This window comes from Heloderma suspectum, chromosome 1, assembly GCF_057233095.1.
Source record: "Heloderma suspectum isolate Gila_16-S chromosome 1, 16-S_ref, whole genome shotgun sequence".
NCBI classification, from domain to species: Eukaryota; Metazoa; Chordata; class Lepidosauria; order Squamata; family Helodermatidae; genus Heloderma; species Heloderma suspectum.
In genome coordinates, this window is record NC_139458.1 from 318,550,276 (window position 1) to 318,571,713 (window position 21,438).

Sequence of the window (21,438 nt, forward strand, 5' to 3'; positions counted from 1 at the left end):
TTGACCGAGTCACGTGTGTGCAGGGGCCCAGAAACGGAGCGAGAGCGGGGAGTGGGGGGGGGGGTCAAAAGAGGGAAAGCACATTAGACCATGCGAGCGAAACTGGTGATCGTTCAAAATCAAGATGTTAAGCTGATTCAAAAGACCGCTTCTAGCCAGCAAGGGGGAACTTTTCGTCTCGCCTCTTTGGAACAGAGGGCCAGTAGGGCAACATGGCCGAAGGTTATTTTCACCCCCACCCCTATTGTTTTTCCTGGGTTGGGTTTTGTGTGTGTGTGTTCTGTTGTATTCTTCTTCCTTTCCCCTCACGTCCCTCCTCTCTTTTTTATTTTAAGAAAGACTTAAAATATTTGACCGTTCGTTTATTTTTTATTTTTATTTTTTTTAAAAAAAGAAGCAAAAAAGGACAGTTCTGCGTGTGGGGGGAACCCCTGTCGTGGGTGAGATCTCCCAAGCGCTTCGAGCCGCCCACTCCGCGTCGTCAGCTTGAAAAGCTTTCAGAGGGGGCTTTTGTTCGAATTGTTCCTATGTGATTGAGTAAGCAGTAGCGGGGGGGGGGGGGCGTGAAGAAACTTTTGTACACCTGCCCCCTCCCTCTACTCGACTCTAGATTAAAGTGATTCCGGAGTGGACGAAAGGGAGGAGGAATTTGTGGGGGAAGAGAGAAAAAGAGGATGAGCGCAGTTGGAAAATAACACACGGCGCTCGCCTGCTGTGCTGCTGCCGCTGGATGGGCCGTTCCAAGTTGTTGTGCAATCGCCTTCTCGCTCAGCTCGGCCGCCCCCTCCTCCCTCCCTCCCTTCCCCGCCCGGCCAGCCAAGGCTCATTCGCCTGCGAATTCCTCTGGGGAGGGATGGGATCGGTGCTCAACCAGCAGTACCCAAGTAAAGTATCGCTTTCTGGGGTGGTTTATGTGGCTGAAAGATGGAGTTAAAGGGCAAAATCGCACGTATGTACAGAACAACGTGGGTTGGGCTGCTGTGTGAGTGGGGTGTGTAAAAAACAAAAACGACAGTCTGAATGAGTCACAGCAGATACAGCCTGTCCCTCGACGATGCCTTTAAAAAACGTAATTTTATTTCCTCCCTCCACGATCTTGGTATGTTTACATGTTTTTGTGGGTAGGAAGTGTGTGTGTGGGGGGGGGAAGAGTTGATTTCGTAATGTTTGTACTTGCGTGCCTGTGTTTTCTGTCCTCTGTAGCAATCGTTCTTGTACAGCCGCCAAAGATATGTTACTAGAAATTAATTCTCTGTCTTTGTGTGTGTGTGTGTGTGTGTGTGTGTGTTTGTGTACGTACGTTTTTGTTTTTTCCGCCATCCCTCTCCAAATCAGCGGGGGCGCGTAAAGGTGAAGATGAGCCCGGGAAATTGCCGGAACAAGAAGAGGAGGAGGAATCCCAGGTTTTGCACGGAACAGGCCATTGCAAGTGGTTTAATGTGAGAATGGGGTTCGGATTTATTTCCATGATTAACCGCGAGGGAAGCCCCTTGGAGTCTCCGGTTGATGTCTTTGTACACCAAGTAAGCACGTTTTCGTTGTTTTAAGTTCTCTCACCCCTTTTCTCTAACGCCACATTTCCCAGCTTAGTTTAACGTTGCCGTAGTTTTATGTGGTCTATAAAACTACCCTGATATCTACCTACCTGCATAGATATTTTTGTCCCTTCTCTTTAAAACCAGTTTCAGATAGCATTTCTGTTTGCCATCCAAAGCCCCTAAATTATCAATGGGTTGATTGGTCCTATTTTTTAAAACGTGTACTCTCTCAACAGGTTTTTAGTACAAACACTTTCTTTTGTTTGTTCTCTTTCTTCTTCTGTGTGACTTAAATTTTAGTTGTTTTTCACACGTTGGTCATCTGATAGATTATTCTCTGCTAAAGTGAGAGTGGAAAAAGCCAGACACTTAAATGACACATTGGCCCTGCAATTCTGTACATACTTACCTGAGAGTAAGCCCCATTAAACACAATGGGGTACATACATAAGATTGTGCAAATATCTTCCTACTTTGAAAGCCATTACTACCCTTTTTATTTTTAAGCCTAAAATTAGATGCTGTTGTAGTTCTTATTATGGTCATGTTTGGATGAAACTGTGGCGTATAAATGGTAATTGTTTTGTTTATAGTATTCCAACAAAGAACAGCTCATATAGTAGAATATGATACTTCCAAGTATCATTTGTGGTTTTGTGTCTGTGTTAAGTCCTCAGTTTGGACAATATATTCTGTAGGACAACTGTCTCCTTAAGGACACAGAGTTTAGAAGCCAAATTGTACGCGGCAAATATTAGCTCACATGTGTGTGTATATATATAAAAGAAAGACTGGGTTAGTATTTAAAGATGCATATTGACCATAGTGGTTGAAAACTGACAAATTCTGTGTAACTGACATGTCCAGTGTGTGCTTCAATCTTTCTCTTTTACTCTTTGATTATATAAGCTATAAAACCCAGCAATTAAAATCTGAATTGTACTGATTTACTTTCTAGATTTTTGTTATAGTAAGCTCAAAAGAGTAAATTTATTGAGTTGATCATAGAATGAAAGACGCACGTTTTGCCTGTTTAGCAAAAAGTCCCATGGATGTTAACCGAAAACCTTAATCCCCTGTATATGTACTTAAGATTGGATCCAACGTATCTGCAAAGCACTGATAATGTTTGGGTTTTGGCTATATGAGAACAACTAAAGGCAGCTTAAATGTTCTGTAATGTGGTGGTGGTTGCTCTCTAGGAAACTGTGATATATATTTTCTTTGCTAGGTTTGATTTTTATCTGTCTTCCTAGGAAGCCTGGTTTGGTCAAAGCACTCTGCATGTATGTGTGTGGGGGTATCCATTTTGTAGAATATATTTATAATAGAACTGACTTTAAGGTAACTGAAAACCAAAAACTTATAACCTCACTTCTGAAACTACTTACTGTGGCAATAGTTTCACTGAATTCAGTAGAACTACTCTTGAAAAAGTGACTTGCAAATTGCCATTGCTCTTGCCCAAGAGAATATTTATCTTGCTTTTTTCATCTTGGGACATAATCAGTATTGGTTTATCTAACTATAAAACTGGGTAACAATGAGAGCCCTGGAACATTTCTCAGATTGCCCAGAAGTGCACATGCTACTGTACCTGCACTTTCTGGTTTCAATGCTGATATTTCCACTGCTGAAGAGAGAAGATACCTGTCCACATGTTGGACCATCTCACCGGCATGGGAAACTGCTGTGGCAAGACTGAAACCAAAATCCTAGCTTCTTGTGCTGTTCTCTCCCATGCACATACATTCCTTTTTGGATTTTGAATACTGTATTTATAGCCGCAATGTGACATGCAGCATATCAGGAAACAGAATTTAGTTATATATGGGACCTGACTATTGGTATACAAATTTAGAACAGACTGTGTGAAAATAAGTATTTGCTTTTAATTTCATTTATTATATTTCTGTACCGCCCCATGGCTGAAGCTCTCTGGGCAGTTTACAAAAATTAAAAACCATTAAAATACATTATATAAAATACAAAACCCATTCACATAATGACATAAAACAAATAACACACAACAACAACAACAACAACATATATCTAAAACAATTTAAAACAATCAGCCAGAGACAATCAAGAGACTCATTATATGCTGCCAAATGCCTGAGAGAAGAGGGCAGTTTTAACCTCACGCCAAAAAGATGACAATGTTGGCACCAGGCAGGCCTCGTCAGGGAGATTATTCCATAAATGGGGAGCCACCACTGAAAAGGCCCTCTCCCTTGTTGCCACCCTGTTTTTAAAATTGAGTGAGTTTTATTTTATATCCCACCTTATCTGTAAGGCTTGAAGCAGGTACTACTTTTATCTCAAATATTCTCTTACAAATTCAGTGAGGCAAGTCTTCATTATACCCATTTTACAAATGTGGAGCTAATGTGTATCCTGTTCGCACATGCATGTCAATCAAAAAATGGCTGCAACAGTTATGACTTCCATAAGTGAAAGAGTGATCATGGATCAAATGTCACAAATAAGAGGTTTTGTATCACTGTAACCACAGTTCTCTGCACAAGTGGCAGCAGTCTCTCTCTCTCTCACACACACACACACACACACAGAGAGAGAGAGAGAGAGAGAGAGAGAGAGAGAGAGATGATTGTTAGGTCATGATTTTCAAGAGATGTAGGCGCATATGTGAGCTATCTGAATGACTTGACACCCAGTTTTTCCTTGGTAAGAGAATTATATGAACCTGATTATCTCAGATTCAAATGTACTGCTCTGTCCACTGAAACATGGTGGCTATGAAGAATAAGGTAAGTGAATAAACCTGTGAGAGAGTAATGTCATTTATCTCTTTGTGACAGGTAATTATAGGAGGGTTGGGCAACACATGGCCCATGGGCCACATGCAACCCCTATTGCCCCCTGCCATGTCATCAATAAAGAAAAAAGGGGGAAAGTAATAATTTGCCACCCAGTTTTGGTAGCAAACCACTATGGATGCTTAGAGCATTTAAATTTAGCCTTAAAGCAAGCTAAATGTGTCCATTGTAAGCCTCCGTAGCAGCTATGGAAGCTTAGAACAGGCGAATTTAGCTTATTTTCAAGAAAAATGTGTCTGCTCTAAGGTTCTGTAGCAGTCTGTTGCTGAAATTCGGTGGGAAAGTGCTGCTTTCCCTACCTTTTTGGGATGGTGATGGTGAGAGTGTTACCCACAGTGGGCGGGGGGACGGAATTGGCTTCCAGTCCACTTAATGTTGCCCACCCTTGGATTATAGTAGTCAGTAAGCAGGAACAAGTAATGTGACTGGTGTACATGAGAGAGAGAGAGAGATCTGAAATGTAAATGTATTTTGGTAATCTACGTGATTTTAGTACATTCATCTTGGATTTCTAGAATAAAACTTGAAAAGTAGCATCTCGGGAATACTTTCTAATATGTGGACATTTGTGAATGATCATAATTAATTGTTTACATGATAGAGCATTTTGATCTGTGCTATTTGAGCGTGAAGTTTGTTTTTGCTAAAATACTTAATAGATCAATACATTTATTTTCACTTGTGTTTTGCAGTATGTTTGTAAACAGTAACAAATTAACTGCATATAATAGCTTTTGTAATGTTAATTTTTGTTCAACTAAAGAACTGATGGGTACAACTGGAAATAATGTTCCTGCATCTCTTGAGTTAGGCAGGGTACATAATTTGTCAGCATGATTTGGACAAAAACACCTTCATTCGTACTGAGATAATAATTTTTTGTTAATGTCCTAGTTCATACATAATGACAACTCAGCGTACTGGTTGAGTACTGTTTATTTATTTACTACATTTATATCCCACTTTTTTTCCTCCTTAAGGAACCCAAGGCAGCATACGTAATCCTCCTCCTCTCCATTTTATCCTCACAACAACAACTCTGTGAGGTAGGTTGTGCTGAGAGTCTGTGACTGGCCCAAAGTGAGCTTCCATGGCTGAGTACCCAGATCTCCCGACTCCCAGTCCAACACTCTAGCCATTACACTACATTGTGTTGTTACATGCAAACTCTGCACTATGGTTTAACTATATGTTGTTATGAATAATCCTTCAGCGTTCACAACCCAACAGCAAATCATAGGTTCTGTTCAAGAGTTGTTTGTGGTTAACAACCCATAGTTAAACCATAGTGTAGGGTTCATATGTAACGACATACCACAGTTCACTGACAGCCCATACTCTAGGTTGTTGTTACGTGTAAACCAGACCAATGTGCTAAATCAGTCAAAAGCAAGGTAATCCAGTAGGGAAAAGGATAACTGGTACATATGTGTGTTTTTTAAAGATAGCTATAATGAAGAAAAGCTCAGGTTTTCCTTTGGAGTTAAGAAGGAATTGTGGATCCATGGTTCTTAAAGGAATTGATGAGTCTCTCTAAAGAGGCTGCTAGGAGTGATATTATTTCTTCACTACATTACCAAATAATCCATCATTGAACCAAAAAGTAGTGTGTGTCCTTTTCTAGCATCTATTTATAAATGTTTAGGAGAGGGGGCAATGGAATCTTGTCTTTCTGCTTATCCTGCTTTTTACTTGGCAGTAGGACCTATTGATGTTAGCTGAACTTAATTCTATGCAATGGATTTAATTTTTAATGGAAAAAAAATCTGAATTTTTAATTTCGTGCAGTGGAGTGGCTTATATGCATATCTGCAAGTATCTATAGATCCATACAGTCATTTTCCTTTCATATTTAGTACAGGCACTAAATAACAACACATGAATGAGAACATTTTCCAGTTCAGTCAATACGTTTTTTACATGGAAAACTGTGTAGGGTTGTCGGCTGGTTAAAGATTTTGAGTTTGTCTGACTTCTAACTGACTTAACAACAGAGGTGGGGGGGGGCTTTTCTGTAATAGCACCCCTGTTGTGAAATGCCCTAACCAGAGTGGCTCACCTAGCACCTATTTGTATTATTTTTGACACTAGGCAAATACCTTTTTTTTCTCCCAGATTTTTAAGGAGCTTTTTAATGGATTTTGAGGTTTTGGCTTTTTAAAGTTTTAAGACATGTCTGTGTTTAATCTTACTGCTTCATTTTTGTTATATTTTATGCTGTAATTGCATTTTTATTTGTATTGCATTTTTATGCACACCATTCAGAGAACTTTGGAATGGGGCAGCATAGAAATACTATAAGGGAGCATTCCTAAGACCACTAGACACTGTCTAGAGGGCCATAGGATTTTTCGGTTTCTGGGAACTGAGGTTGGGGCCAGAAACTGCACTCCCCGACCCTCAGCGCAGTTCTCTCTGCACTGGCTATGTCTCCATGCTTGGAAACGGAGCGTGGACGCAGGGAAAAGGGGTGGTCCCAGGAGGAGATCACATAAGCTGCTTTATGCTGCGCCTATGCATCACATGGCTTCTTTCCCCTCCCCGAAGTTGCGGCTAGACTGTTGAAATTGTCTGTCTAGCCAAAAATGCAGGGCGGCCAGAGTTTGGAGCCAAGGATCGCCTCCGTGCTATGGCCAGCCTGCATTGTACAGCTCTGCAGCCTCCGACTACAGAAGAAGCTGAGTACTCCAATAAACTTATTTAGTACTACTGACTTAATTAAGGCTGCAGTCCTTAAGAAAGCTCATTGTACTAAGTCTGAGCTCTGTAGGTAGACATGTGCAGGATTGTACTGTAATTGTTAGATCTACATATTGCAAAGGCTGAGAAGGCCTTCTGAGAATTTTGAAGGGAGGGGATCGATCCCCTTACGTGAAATATAATTTACAATTTATAACACATGAAAGTGACTAAAAAATAGTTTTAAGGCCCATAAATATTGTGGACTATGTAGGTTTAAAAATAGATATTGATTACAATTGAACACTTTGCACCGAAATTCTAAGCATATTTACTCAGAACCAAGTCTCATTGGGTTGGATTGTAAAAGACTCTCTTCCGTTGATCCAGGAAATGGGGCAGGAAGTGATTTTCTCTGATTTCCCTTTCCCCACAACCTCCCATGCTGCTCCAGAGCTTTGCTATATCTTCCAGAGCAGATTTCCATAAGGCACAGAGAGTGCAGGGCAAGTAGAAATCTGCAAAAATCACCACCCCCTTCGATTAGCAGAAGCACTGCTTCTGTGAGCAGAGCTCCACTTAAAAAATCTTAATATCGAGCCTAGCTTGATGGTTCTTACTCCCTGGTAAGTATGAACTTGCAATTGCAGCCTTGGTTACTTGTACTTTTGAGAGAAAAGGATAAAAGGGAACAATATGCTCACGTTAGATGATAAATAGATGGAAGAGCAATGTTTAAATTTCCACTGATGAAATTTAGTGCAGAGTGGAGGAAGTCTTTACAAAGTCCCAAGTCCTAGATGTTTAATTAAGCTGCAACATTTTAATCTGCAATCAAAGATTTAGGGTTGTATCTAGTTGTGTCCTTCTGTTTAGTGATTTTAGCTGATTTCCCCCTTCCATCTGCAGCCTCCTATGCCCCCCTCAAATCTTCTCTAAAGGTTGGGGGACCCTCTGGAACAGCAGGGGAGGTGGCGCAGAGGGACTGCAGGAGAAAGGGGGAATTTGTGAAGATTGCCTCCACCCCATTTCCATTCATTGAAGCCTCTGCTGGATGACAGAGCCTTCTGTGAACAGAAGTACACAATTGGATACAATGATTAAACCTTGTAGACTTAGCTTGCGTTGATATTATAAGTCATACAAATGCTGGTCTGTAGTATCTTGGAATATTTGCTAACACTGCACAAATGTATGTATAGCAATTCTATAGTAATCCCACATAGAACCAAAGAAGATTTGAATTTACTAAATTGAGACATGGCTTCAGTTTTAGCCTAAGTCATTTATGCCCCAATTCTGAACAAGTTTACACAGTAGCCAATCTGACTGATTGTTGGTATAATTTGGAATGTCTCCAGAAGTTCTAAAGAAATGGTGAAAAATAGTAGAGACAAGTGAATTGTATTTCACTTCTTACCTCCTTTCTGAGGCAACAATTGGAGACAAGCTTGCATGAGGTTAATGTGCCAACTGTTGCTACACCCACAACTTGTACATTTCTCCCTCAAATTTCCTTTTTAAATGTTCTAGGAGTGAGGTAAGAGAATGCAACATGTTTGAGTCTCCTCTGTCTCCACTTCTTAAAATGGTGCTGCAGATGTACTCAAGATCACTTTACATGGAAATTCCATTTAAATAGTTAGGATTAGAATCTTAGTTCAGTTCCTTTTAAATTTAAGATGGTTTCTTTCAATTATTGGTGTTTGGCACAGATTAAATACCTTGGGTTAGAGATTCTCAGTCTTTGTTGGCTTCACCAAGTCAAGAGATGACCTATCTTAAGGCTCCAGCATGTGACACAAATGATTCAGTATAAAAACTCATGTGGCTCAAACATAACAAATCATAGTTTGGAGTTGCCTGGGGTTTATGTGCTGCCATCTCTTCTTTCCCCTCTTCTGTCTCATAAGGGGAGGAGATGCAGCTGCAGTTTTCCATTTCATCAGAATATGGGAAATAGTGGTTTGTGTAGTTTGTTAACAAACTAGGATATCAAACAGCGGATTGCTTCATTAGAACCAGGCCCTCATGCTCTCCAGAGCAAAATGGTAACCAAAATTGTAGTCTTCTGAGGGCTTGGCCCATGACAGTTGCCCCCACAGCACCACATCCAGTGATCCCACCACATAGCCCTGAGGCCTTATGTGGAACTGTTGGAGCACACTTCTCACATACACAAGAGGTCCCAGAGCTTACCCTGGTATAGATTACCAGAAGAAAGGAAGAACCACACTCCTGCACTGAAGGCAGCGCAGTACAATAGCCAAGCGTGATGACTACTTGGTGGTAGCACCTTGACTTTGGAACTCCCTTCCAGTAGACATTTGGCTATCCCCCACTCTATTGTCATTCAGGTACTAGTTAAAGACCTATTTCAGAGCTTTCCAAACTTTTCATGTTGGTGACACACTTTTTAGACATGCATCATTTCGTGACACGGTAATTCAGTTTTACTAGCAAACCGGAGGTTAAACTAACCCATTATAAGAGATACAGGCACATACAGAAATTGTAATAACAAAGTGTATGGGGATAGAACATACCTCATGAAAACCTTTCATTTATATTTTTTAAAATATATGATTTGTAAGATAATAACATACATTGTTGTCATTTATGAGTAACGGTATGTAAATATGTGCAAGAAAATGTGAAAAATAAACAAAATTAACTAAAGTATTTACAAAACATTTTAGGACACATAGGCCCAGGTAGGAGCCCAGCTGCAAAAACACATGAAGTAGAGAAGCAAAAGTCCAACAAAAATGGTGTAAATATATATGTCTCACTACAAGGCTATATTGCTGTAAATATTTGCAATGCCTATGTCCAGAGTCCAGTTCCAGCACTCTCCGGTGATACACTGCCGGTGGGTGGTTAATCCACAATTACAGCAGAGTGAAAATAAAAATAAATGGCAGAAATCAAATTATAAGTGCCACGTGGTGGGTGGCTTGCTGTTTGCCACATTGGGCTTGGGAGGGTGGCCTCCCTTCAGCCAGCAGCAGGTAGGTTGACTGGAGCACAGCCTACAGCTGTGCTCACCCGGGTTCTTGGGAGCACGCTGATTCTGAGGCTCCTGGCCTCCTCTGAGCTCCGTTGCGACTGGCCAAGATGGCGGACGGCCCGCTTGGTTCAGTCCCAGGCGACGTTTCTACCCGTGTGCTACTGTGGCCTGGCCGCGCAGCAGCGCGGTGCAGAAGTCTGCGAAGGGTGCGCTCGAAATCTCACAGGGCTGGTGGCCGCTGCCACTTCTCTGCACCAGCACTGGCCAAGCTCTGCTCCCAAGGCAGCACCTCCCCTCCCCTCTCTTCGCCCCGCGCCTCTACCTTGCCATACTGCTCCAACACTGCCAATCATGTGCGTCCTACGTCAAGACGCCACATGATCCTAAAGCAGCTAATGTTAAAGCAGCTAAGCCTTAGCTGCCTTAACATTAGCTGCTTTAGGAAGTTCCGGGGGAGGGGCCAAGGAAAGCAAACACGAGTAAGGGAGCTCCGTGGTGCCCTTCCGCACAATTTTCTGCATTTCGCACGACACACCTACACACTGCCACCGACACACTAATGTGTCGCGACACACAGTTTGGAAAGCTCTGACCTATTTATTGGTACAGGCTTTGGGGATATGGGCAAGTGTTTTCTCTGTTTCCTGATATTGTAGTGAAGGTTCTGTTGTATTATGTACTTGCAGTTTTAGAGTTGTGACTTTAATGGTGTTTATGGCTTTTATTGTTTTTATATGGGTTGTTAGCCACCCTGGATTCCTTGCAAGGAAGGAGGGAATATTAATTAATTGCAGACTGCATGGAACACTTTGTCTTTTGTATCCCCATTCATCCCATCCAGCCACGCCTACTCCATCTCTGCTTGGTGGAAAAACAATAAAACACCAAATTGTTTTTGTTTTTTATATTTCTATACCACCCAATAGCTGAAGGTCTCTGGGTGGTTCACAAAATAAATAGCCAATCTCCTTTCCACCTCCACTGTACACTGGCTTCATCAAACCCTGATTCCTCATTACATATGGCTGTGTGCCTACCATGGTGACCATGGGTAATGTGGATTCAGGGTTTGATTCTCAAGAGGGACCCTGAAAAATGGCAGTGGCATCAAGGGAAGGCAGCAGGTGTGCAAATTACCAACTCTTCTGAAAATGATTCAGGATTCTTTTGAGGCCCTGATACTGAAATAAATAACATTAAATCCTTTAATAAGAATTTGTTGGATGGCAACTCTGGCCGTAGCAACCACTGTGATTCCAGCTCCATAGCATATGTTAAAATTACTGAAGTTTAAAAGCATATTGTTAGCTCCTGGGATTGAGCTGGCAGTCTGCCAGAAGATGAGGTCCTGTAAGTTCTAGCCCTTCCACTTCCTTGATACTCTTAACTGAGTTTACTGGGCATCCAAAGCATATATTTTGAAGGAAAAAAATAGTGTTCAAGGCAGGTCAGTCGGTATAATAGGATATTCCTTTAAGGATATATTTCTTCTGCTGCTGTTTTTGTTATTAAATATTTGTTTAACTTTCATAACATTTTAGAACAAAAACCCAATAAAGACATCGTAGCCATAATGCTGGTTTCACTGTGCCATCAGGATCTGTGGGTGAAGTCAGGGGAGGCTGAAGCAGTAGTCCAGTAGCAAAGCTGTTGGCTCAGCTTTTTAAGGACTCAGACTCTTTAAAGTTACAATTTCAAAAGTTTTGCTTTTAAAACAAAATTGAGTTAATTCATTGGGGAGGGGGATTTTTTTAAAAATGCCAACTTGCAAAATTGTATACGGAGAATATAGTTAGACATGGACGCTTTCCACTTTCTTTTCCCATTATTTTCCATATTAAGGTCCTCTACTGGGCATCTGGTGATTTTTTAGAAGGCTGGCATCATAGTTTCTGTGTCACTAAACTTTCCACTTCTTGAATCCTTTCATGAATGAATTAAGATCATATATGTCTCTATACCTCTTCATCCAATATAGCACTGACCTATGTTGTTGACCTGGTTTAAGAATTGTCAGTTTGCAAAGGAAAAAAAAAGTTCACAAAAATATTTCTATTTGAGCATAAAAATGGACATATATTTGTTATGCCTTTTGAAAAGTAACAGGAAATGAATGTTTATAATGTGGTGCTTCATAGGCATGGAGCAAAAATTAGCTAAACAAAATCATTTTATGACTTGGCTAATATTCCAAAATGTTGGCACTGGTTGACTCAGTATCTCACTTACTTAAATGTATAACTTGTGTTTAAGCAAATGAAGGTAATAAGCTCGGAACCAAGTAAAATTAAATTGTACATCAGATTGTTAGCTGCTTCCCCAAAATGGGGCTAATTCCTTGACTAGTTTTACTATTAAGCTGAGGCATGAACTAGACCTTTCCAATCAGAATCATGGCTAAAAGATAGCCAGATATTTCCCCCTCCTACACTATTGGTATCATATAAGTAATTTAATTCTCCTCTCCTACACTATTGGCATCCTATAAAAAATTTAATGTGCAGAGTTTTATGGTTAAGAATGTGCAGCTTGATCTACACATTAAGTTCCTATTTTCACTCTGAATCAAAGCACACCTTCTTAGAAGTAAATTTCATTGAAATGAACTGGCTTGTTCATCAGACTGTTAAATTATTTTTAATAAAAGAAAAAAGGGAAAGATGACTTTGTTGGTTTTTACTTTTCTTTTTTTAGTATAATTACTTGGCTTTTCCATATTAAATTTTGCTATGGTTCTCCATGAAACACTTGTGCAGAATGACTGTTAATCCAACAACAATTTGGAATCAAACAAAACACTTAGAATATATGATTCAGTTAGTTAAGGAAACTTTCTAACAAACTTTTTAAACTTAAAAGTCTCTTGAGCTTTTAATTAAGAGCACAGTTCTAAGCAATATTTATGCTCTCACATTTGACTTGGGTTGGGGGGGGGGGGTTGGCCATAGGATTAAGTGTGACTTCAATAGCATTTAATCTGACGGGAGAGTTTTTTCTGGGGCTAATGACACTTTTTCCTTATTAAGATATTTCTGTTTTATAAATTACTATTGTAGTATGTCTTCCCAGGTTTCTAAGATCTAGTAATTTCGTTTTTGTTGCGTACCACTTATAGTCTACTGCACTCTTATGTTTTGTTCAATGAGCACAATAAAGCATAAATTCCTAATGTGATCAAGAGCCAAAATATTAGGCTGAAATCCTAAACTCTTCTCTTGCAAGCATTTTGCACTGAACACCATGCTATTGCTCTCTGATGATCCTGGTCCAACATCATCACCTATAGAAAGAGGTTCCACTATGGTAGGGTTAGAACAGGCTGTTGCATAGGTTGGGAGAACCTGCATCCAGTGATGGGGTAATGCACAATGCAAGGTGTTACTTGATGCCCTTGATTTTTAACACACTTCAAAATGGTCGGTATTGAGACTTCTGCTGCATACAGTATATGAGATGCTTGCAGATCAATTGCTATAATTTTAGATGTGGTGCAGTTGAGGATTCAGAGAAAGATGACTTAAGTAAAGAATGAAACAAAAACCCTGTCAACTTCCAGGAATGTTTAAACCTTTAATTTGACAACGCTTGATACTGTAACAAGAACATTGCTTATTGATGTATGCTTTCATTAATCTTTCAGATAGGAAGGGAAAAGAATTTCTCTTAAAGCATCTTACCTTATCCCAGTAAGAGAACTGTGGTCATCTTAATTATTCCCAGATATACAACTAGACAGAGGTATTTTACTTGTATTTTTAATAAGCTAAACTAACTTGGTTGTGTATATATAGTTCAGGAGTATGTTTTTGAAAACCAGCAAAATCAAACCACCCAACCTGAATTGCATTGGCTTTTATTTATTTATTAGTTTTATTAGCCACCCATCTCGCCAGCTACCCAGCCACTCTAGGCGGCATACAATACCAAGAACATGAAATACAATGAATTTACATAATCAACTGAACAAAACAACATAACAAAACAACTAAAAAATCACCCCAACCCACCCCAAATGCCCGCCTGAACAGCCAGGTTTTTAAAGCCTTTGCATTTCTGACACTGCCTTGTTTTGTTTTTATGATCTAATTGTGCAAGTTCTTAACTCAAAGGTCTTTTGAGATTTTGCTGGCTGATTTCATCAATAACTTATTGGCTGATATGCTGCCCTTATAAAACATGTACTGTGCAGCAATTTATCAAGAATGCTTACTGTATGCGTAAGTGTGACTACACAAATGCATAAAGGTTTACAGTGGAAAGGCTATTTATTGATTTTAGTAGGCTACTTATCAAGCCCATAATGAAGTCCTAACATTTTTTTTTAAATTCCTGCAATGTCTGTTCTGTAATGTGAAACTATGTGCACAAACTGGTACTAAATTATACAGGGCAATCCTAACCAGCAATGACCATTTGACAGGGTTAGGGTGGGGGTAAGGGTCTCACTCCATTGACAGAGGTATTTCTCCACAGGAGTGGAGTATTCATTCCAGAAACCCCAGTTACACCTGCAGAAAGCTCCACACATGTACATTTACTGCCATTGGTGTTCAACCACCAGTAGGCAGTGGAAGGCCCCAAAATGGGACATTCTAGGGAGGGGAGGGGATGGAGGCAGCCTTGAATCTACTGGATCTAAAGCCCCTTTTTCAGCTGGGGAGGCTCCAGGATGATTCGCCATTCAGCACCAGTCTGGAGCTGATTAATCTCTTCCCCCCCGTCCAATTGGAAGCAATGGGGAGTATACAATTAATTCTGAAAAACCGCATTTCAGCAAACTAGGTAAGCTTGCACCTCCCCCTCCCCCCCCAGACACACACCCTCTGCCCTGGCTGGCTTATGCCACCAGTTCTTTGAATTGGCTTCACACACAGCCCTTAAGATTGTGTGGTTAGTCTGTTCTTTGCCTAGATAGTACAAAATAGATGAGCCAGGTTCTGTCCATGTTTCTCAGTTGAGCAGTTCACATAGGCTTAAGATGAGTGCTACCTTGGTGGGTTCACACAGCAACTAAGCATAGGACAGAGACAGGATAAGCAGGACAGAACCTGACCTGGTTCTGCCATTTTGTTAGCTACAATAACCTCAAAGATGGGTGGAAAGGGGAGAAGATGGGGATTTTCCCCCACCAATCAGTAATTTAAGATAGCTTTCCCCAAACTGATGCTGGCTGGGGAATGCTGAGAATTGTAGGTTTTTTCCTATCTAAACATGCATAGGATTGTGCCGTAAGTTGCATAGAAAAGCTCCCCCTCCCTCCTCCCAATGAAAGGAGTAGATCTAAAACTAAACAAGAGCATGATCCAGCCAAAGTTAAGCACTTCCAAGTATCACTGACCTTTCACTGAAATCAAATCAATGGGGCTTCAAAATTATATAAGTGAAATCAATGGGACTTGAAAGAGTTACCGAGTCCCCTACTATTTTTAAAAAATCCCTTTAATGGTGGGAACTTGTCTGTGCAATTTGGTTTATCAAACTTGACTGGCAAGTAAATAACAGGGCATCAGCTACATAACCCTATTCAGAATTTGAGAGGTTGTTTTGGTTTTGTTTGCAGGGGGAAAGAGTTAGGGTTCCCAGCCCTGTCCCAGTTTCTTTACCTGAGACTAGCTAGCCACTTCTGCTGCAGTTGTCTTAAGCACTTTGCTCCCCAGTGTACCTGATTTCTGCATGTAGCAGCAATATGGTCTGGAAGGATTGTTTCTGGGAAATTCCAAAAGTCAGTGTAGTCTCTAAGGAACATAAAGTGCCTTAAACCAAGTTACACTCTTGGCCCATATAGTTCAGTATTGTCTACAATAATTAGTAGCGCCTATCCAGAAACTATATAGCTTTGGGGAATTATGTATCATGTGAAATACAGCCAAAATATGAACCTACTGCTAAATCTATATTGATGACCTGTGGTGAATTAAAACTGGACCAGGCAACTTTTTTTTTTCTCCCCCTGCCCTTCACTGCCCATTCTAATTTTTAATGACCTACTTTACATTTTACATTTGAAAAAGAGGTGGGGTTTGGGGATGGAAGAAGTGGAGACGAGACAAGATGAAGGTACTGTCCCTGTGCTGTCATTTGAGCATGAAGGTCTGTAAAGATCTGTATAAATGCATTCAGCTGAATGTTCTTGCAGAGATTCCCTGACCACGAACCCTGATTGCTTACCTTGATAGATACCCACCCACCCACAGGTATATATTTTAAAATTGAAGTGAAATATGTGGTCTTGAAGTGATTGCACAGTGACATTTTACCAAGTAAATTGAATTATCATATAAAATATGCCATTTATTCTGAACTTGTTGATTTTAGAGCGTGTATTTTTTCCACCTTGCTATTTGAAACCATTATAGCAGTTCTGGATGAAAACATTAGAGCAGTTCTGGGTGAAACATCCTGTTTCCAATCATGGCTGGCCAATGCCTTGAGGCAGCCCACAGTCAGGGCATGAAATGTCCCAGCTGGCATTCAGAACCTGGAAGTTCCGTTTTCACAATGATAGCTAATACTAGTGTGGTGTAGTGGTTAGAGTGTTTGACGAGGACTTGGGAGATCCAGGTTCTGGTCCTCTCTCAGCCATGAAGCTCACTGGATGACTTTGGGCCAGTCACTGACTCTCAGCCTAACCTACTTCACAGGGTTGTTGTGAGGATAAAATGGAGAAGAGGAGGATCATGTATGCCACCTTGGGCTCCTTGGAGGAAAGGTGGGATATAAATGTAATAAATACGTACATACCTGCTGATAGAGCAGATTCATCTTCCCATGAATTGGTCTGAGCCACAGCAAAGTAAGATAGCTTTTGGCCCAAGATCTGAATATTTGAATACACACGCTGCATATTCTGCATGAAATGCCAACATGACTCTTCTGAGGTGCTGGCATAACAGCATGGTTTCAGATGTTATGTGGGTAAATCTGTATGCTGGAGTAATAAGGAGTTAGGACTGAGCCTTGAAAACTAGATCTTGATCAAACTATGTGAAGTAACCAGATAAATCAATGTTTGCATTCAGGCAAATTGTATGTTTAGTGTTCCTTCATACTCGTTGTAACCAGTGTGGTTTGACTTAAATTACTACTACTTAAATCAAGATTGTAATCCAATTTTCTCACTGTGCTACTCAGCCTTCCCCAACATGGTGGCTTCCATATGATTTGAAGTGCAACTCCCATGATCCCCAGCCTGTAAGGCCATTGGGCATGCTGGCTGGGGATGATGGGATTTGTAGTTCAACTGCTATACAGGGTGTCATGTTGGGGAAGGCTGATGTAACTTCTCTATTTTTTTTTTAAACAGCCATGCATATTAACTGGTTAATAAGAATTCAAGCATACTTGTTTGCAACGTAACAGACCTTTTATACAACCTAACAGCATAATCCAATCCTTGGGTATGTGGCCCACATGCCTTTTTCACTTAAGAATTTGCTACTTTGGGGGGAAAGTGAGCAACTGTGAAACAAATGGGTTTCTATTTGTCTCTCTGTATGAAGGTATGGACATATAGCAAGTTCACTTAGCAGACAACTAAATACACAGAACTTTCCATCAGCAGGGTCTCCCTACTGGAAGAACAGTGTTTTATGGAAAATAAGGGCACAATTCAGTTGACTCCTTATGAAGTCTCAGGGAAAGTTATATTGCTTAACTTTAGTTGTATTGTGCTCTGAATATCCATGCTGCCTGTCTGGCAGTCATAAATATCCATAATTTACCATAATGTATGATCTGTTTCCATTCAGTTTACAATGACTGATCTCAGAAGTTGGATACCAATTCTTAAAAAAGGAACCCAGGGGAACCAGGAAATTATAGGCTGGTTAGCATAATTTCTGCTCTAGGTAAATTGGCGGAAAGCATTATTAAAGATGACATTAGTAAGCATAAAGAAGGACAAGCCCTGCTGAAAACACACACACCATAGTTTCCACAAAGGTAAATTCTGTCTCACTAATCTTCTAGAGTTCTTTAATAGTATCAATAAACATGTGGAGAGCTGTGATCTGGTAGACATTATTTACTTGGACTTCCAAAAGGCCTTTGACAAAGTCTCTTACCAAATGGGAGACATGATATTGGTGCACAAAATTATGCATGGTGTGGAGAATGTGGATAGGGAGACTTTTTTCTCTTCTCTCATAATACTAGAACCCGGGGTCATTCCATGACGCTGATTGGTGGGAGATTCAGGACAGATAAAAGGAAGTACTTCTTCACACAGCACAAAAAACAACTATGGAATTCACTACCACAAGAAGTAGTGATGGCCACCAATTTGGATGGCTTCAAAAGGGGGTTAGACAAATTCCTGGAGGAAAAGGCTATCAGTGGCAACTAGGCTTGATGCCTGTGTGCTAGCTCCAGTACCAGAGGTGGTATACCTATGTACACCAGTTGCTGGGGAACATGGGCGGAAGGGTGCTGATGCACTCATGTCTGGCTTCTGGTTTCCCAGCTGACAGCTGGTTGGCCACTATATGAACAGAATGCTGGACTAGATGGACCCTTGATCTGATCCAGCATGGCTCTTCTTATGTTCTTAGACTCCTGAGCAAACTTAGCAGTCATTGAATAAGAAGAGAGGTTCTCTTATGAATCAACAACTGGTTAAAAAAGCAAAGAATAAGAATAAATGTTAACTTCTCCCAATGGAAGGATGTAAACGGTGCCGTCCTGCAGAGATCTGTTTTGGAACCAGTGCTTTTCAAATTGTCCGTAAATGAACTGGACTTAGGTGTGAGCAGTGAGGTGGCTAAGTTGGGCTGAAGACAACACATTATTCAGGGTGGTTAAAACAAAAAGCAATTTCTAGGGGCTCCAAAAGGATCCCTCCAAACTGGCAAATGTGGTTCAATGTAAACAAGTGTAAAGTGATGCACGTTGGAGCAAAACTCCCAACACAATTATTGTCTTTATTTAATAAATTTACATACAGCTGTCCATATAAAAAATATATCTTAAGTGGTTCACGAATATAATGATGGGATCTGAACTAGTGGTGGCTGACCAAGAAAGAGATCTTGGGACTGAGGTGGACAACTTGACAAAAATGCTGACCCAGTGTGTGGCTGCTGTGAAAAAGGCACATTCTATGTTAGGTATAATTTGGAAAGGATCAAAAATAAAACTGCCATCATACTGCCCCTATACAAATTTAAGGAGAAACCACACTTGGAATACTGCGTACAGTTATGGTTACCACACCTAAAAAAGGATCTTGTAGAGTAAAAAAAAAAGACAGAAAACAGCAACTAAACAGCCTGTCTTGGATTGGGCATGCTGGGAGTTGTAGGATTTTATGCTGTCTAAACATGCATAGGACCCTAAAATGGTCAGTGGGCTGAAGCAACTCCCCTATGAGGAAAAGTTACAACATCTGAGAAAATGCGAGTGAGGGGAGACATGATAGAGGTATACAAAATTATGCATGGTGTGGAGAAAGTGGATAGGGAGACATTTTCTCCCCATAATATTAGAACCCAGGGTCATCCTATGAAGCTGATCAGTGGGAGATTCAGGACAGATGTTTCTTCACACAGCACATAGTTAAATTATGGAATTTGCTACCACAAGATGTAGTTGCTGTTATTGTTCAGTCGTTAAGTCATGTCCGACTCTTCGTGACCCCATGGGCCATAGCACGCCAGGCCTTCCTGTCCTCCGCTCTCTCCCAGAGTATGCTCAAGGTCATCAAGATGTAGTGGTGGCCACCAATTTGGATGGCTTTAAAAGGGGGTTGGACAAATTTAGTGAGAATAAGGCTATCAATGGCTATTAGTCCTGATGGCTATGTGCTACCTCCAGTACCTATGTGCTACCTCCAGTACCAGAGGTGGTGTGCCTATTTACACCAGTTGCTGAGGAACGTGGGTGGGAGGGTGCTGTTGCACTCGTGTCCTGCTTGTAGGTTTCCCATAGGCAGCGGGTTGCCCACTGTGTGAAAGGAATGCTGGACTAGATGGACCTTTGGTCTGATCAACATTTCTCCACAAACTTGATTTTTTTTTTAAATTAAATGTGTGTGGAGGAAGACTATGGAATCATTGTTTAAAGGTTATGTTTAGATTTGCTTTGTAGTAAAGTCAGATTCCATTTTAAACTAGGTTATTTTGGGAAAAGAGGCCTTTGTGTATAATTGAAAACCTTCATTTTTAAACCAGCCTTCCCCAACCTGATGCCCTCCAAATATAGTGGACTGCAATTCTCAAAACTCCGAGCTGGTGCAGGCATTGGCTGGGGCTGATGGGAATTGCAGTCCAACACATCTGGGGGGTGCTAGGTTGGGGAAGGCAGATTTATTCTTATCTACCTGACTAACACAAAGTTCAAGGGGGGGAAAATACCAATTCTAGGCCTTTTTCCTCTGTCCTTTCATCTTGTATTATAGATCCATAAATTGTAGTTGAGATCATCCTTATTCATAATGACATGAGTGGAGGCATCAAGGCCTATTTTAATACTACTGTGCTCAAAGCATTCAGGGAGGTATCCTCCAAACTTTTATTTGATGTAGCCGTGCCGAAATCATAACGAAGTGGATCGTATAGTTGCCTTCAGGAGTGTAGTGTTAACCTGTGTACATCTTGGCGATGGTCCAGCTCGCATGCAAGAACAACCCACTGGTTGTTGGGGCCATGCAGGAGTGAGCATATCACCTCCTGCCCACTCACCACTTCTGGAACAAAACCCAGAGTTGAACCCATGGTTTGTTGCTGGGTTAAAACTTTGGTCTTTTTGTCCCTCAGCAACCAAGAGTTCTGGGTTTGAATGTTGCATCAAGCAATGGGGGATTCCTGGGTTGTTTGAGAAGCTGGATAAAAGTAGTAGTGGTGAGTGGGTGGGAGGTAGCACATTCACTCACTCCCATGTGGCCCCTACAATTTTTGGCTTAAACAACCCATGAATTTCCATTACATGCAAATTTACGTTCTAGCCTGCTTTCCTTTTTTCCTTCATTCTTTGTAGAGTACAGCTTAGGTTGTACGTGCCACAACAGCTTTAGGAGATAGGTACTTCGTCTTAAGTATGCTTACAATTGCAGCCTTACCATGAAGTAAATGTTATTGAACTTAGTGACCTTTGCCTGTAAGGTATCAATTTTATGTTCATATAATAATGATATTGGTGCTTTCTTTGATAAGTGCAATTGTTTGGGACTCACCTCCCCCCATTTTGTTTTATGTAGCTTTATTAATAATAATAATTAGGAAATCAGCAAGGTTGCTCTACTATTTTTACTACCCTGCCATTACAGGAACTCTTACTCGATTGAATTTATTTTTTTTAACTTTGTTGCTGGCTAAGTCATTCGCCATTTATGCAAAGTCAGCATTGGAGTTCTCATCCAGCCAGTGTTGCCTGTAAC

General features: G+C 40.8%; 1 protein-coding gene across 1 annotated transcript in view; it reads left to right on the top strand.

Annotated features, from left to right (window-relative positions):
* Window positions 1-516: 516 nt before the first annotated feature.
* Window positions 517-21,438, top strand: part of LIN28B (lin-28 RNA binding posttranscriptional regulator B) — a 103,763-nt gene continuing 82,841 nt past the window's right edge. The window contains exons 1-2 of the mRNA XM_084831279.1: window positions 517-884; window positions 1,336-1,523. Coding sequence (XP_084687405.1) covers window positions 731-884; window positions 1,336-1,523 — 342 coding nt within the window. The 5' untranslated portion in view covers window positions 517-730. The remainder of the gene's footprint in view (window positions 885-1,335; window positions 1,524-21,438) is intronic.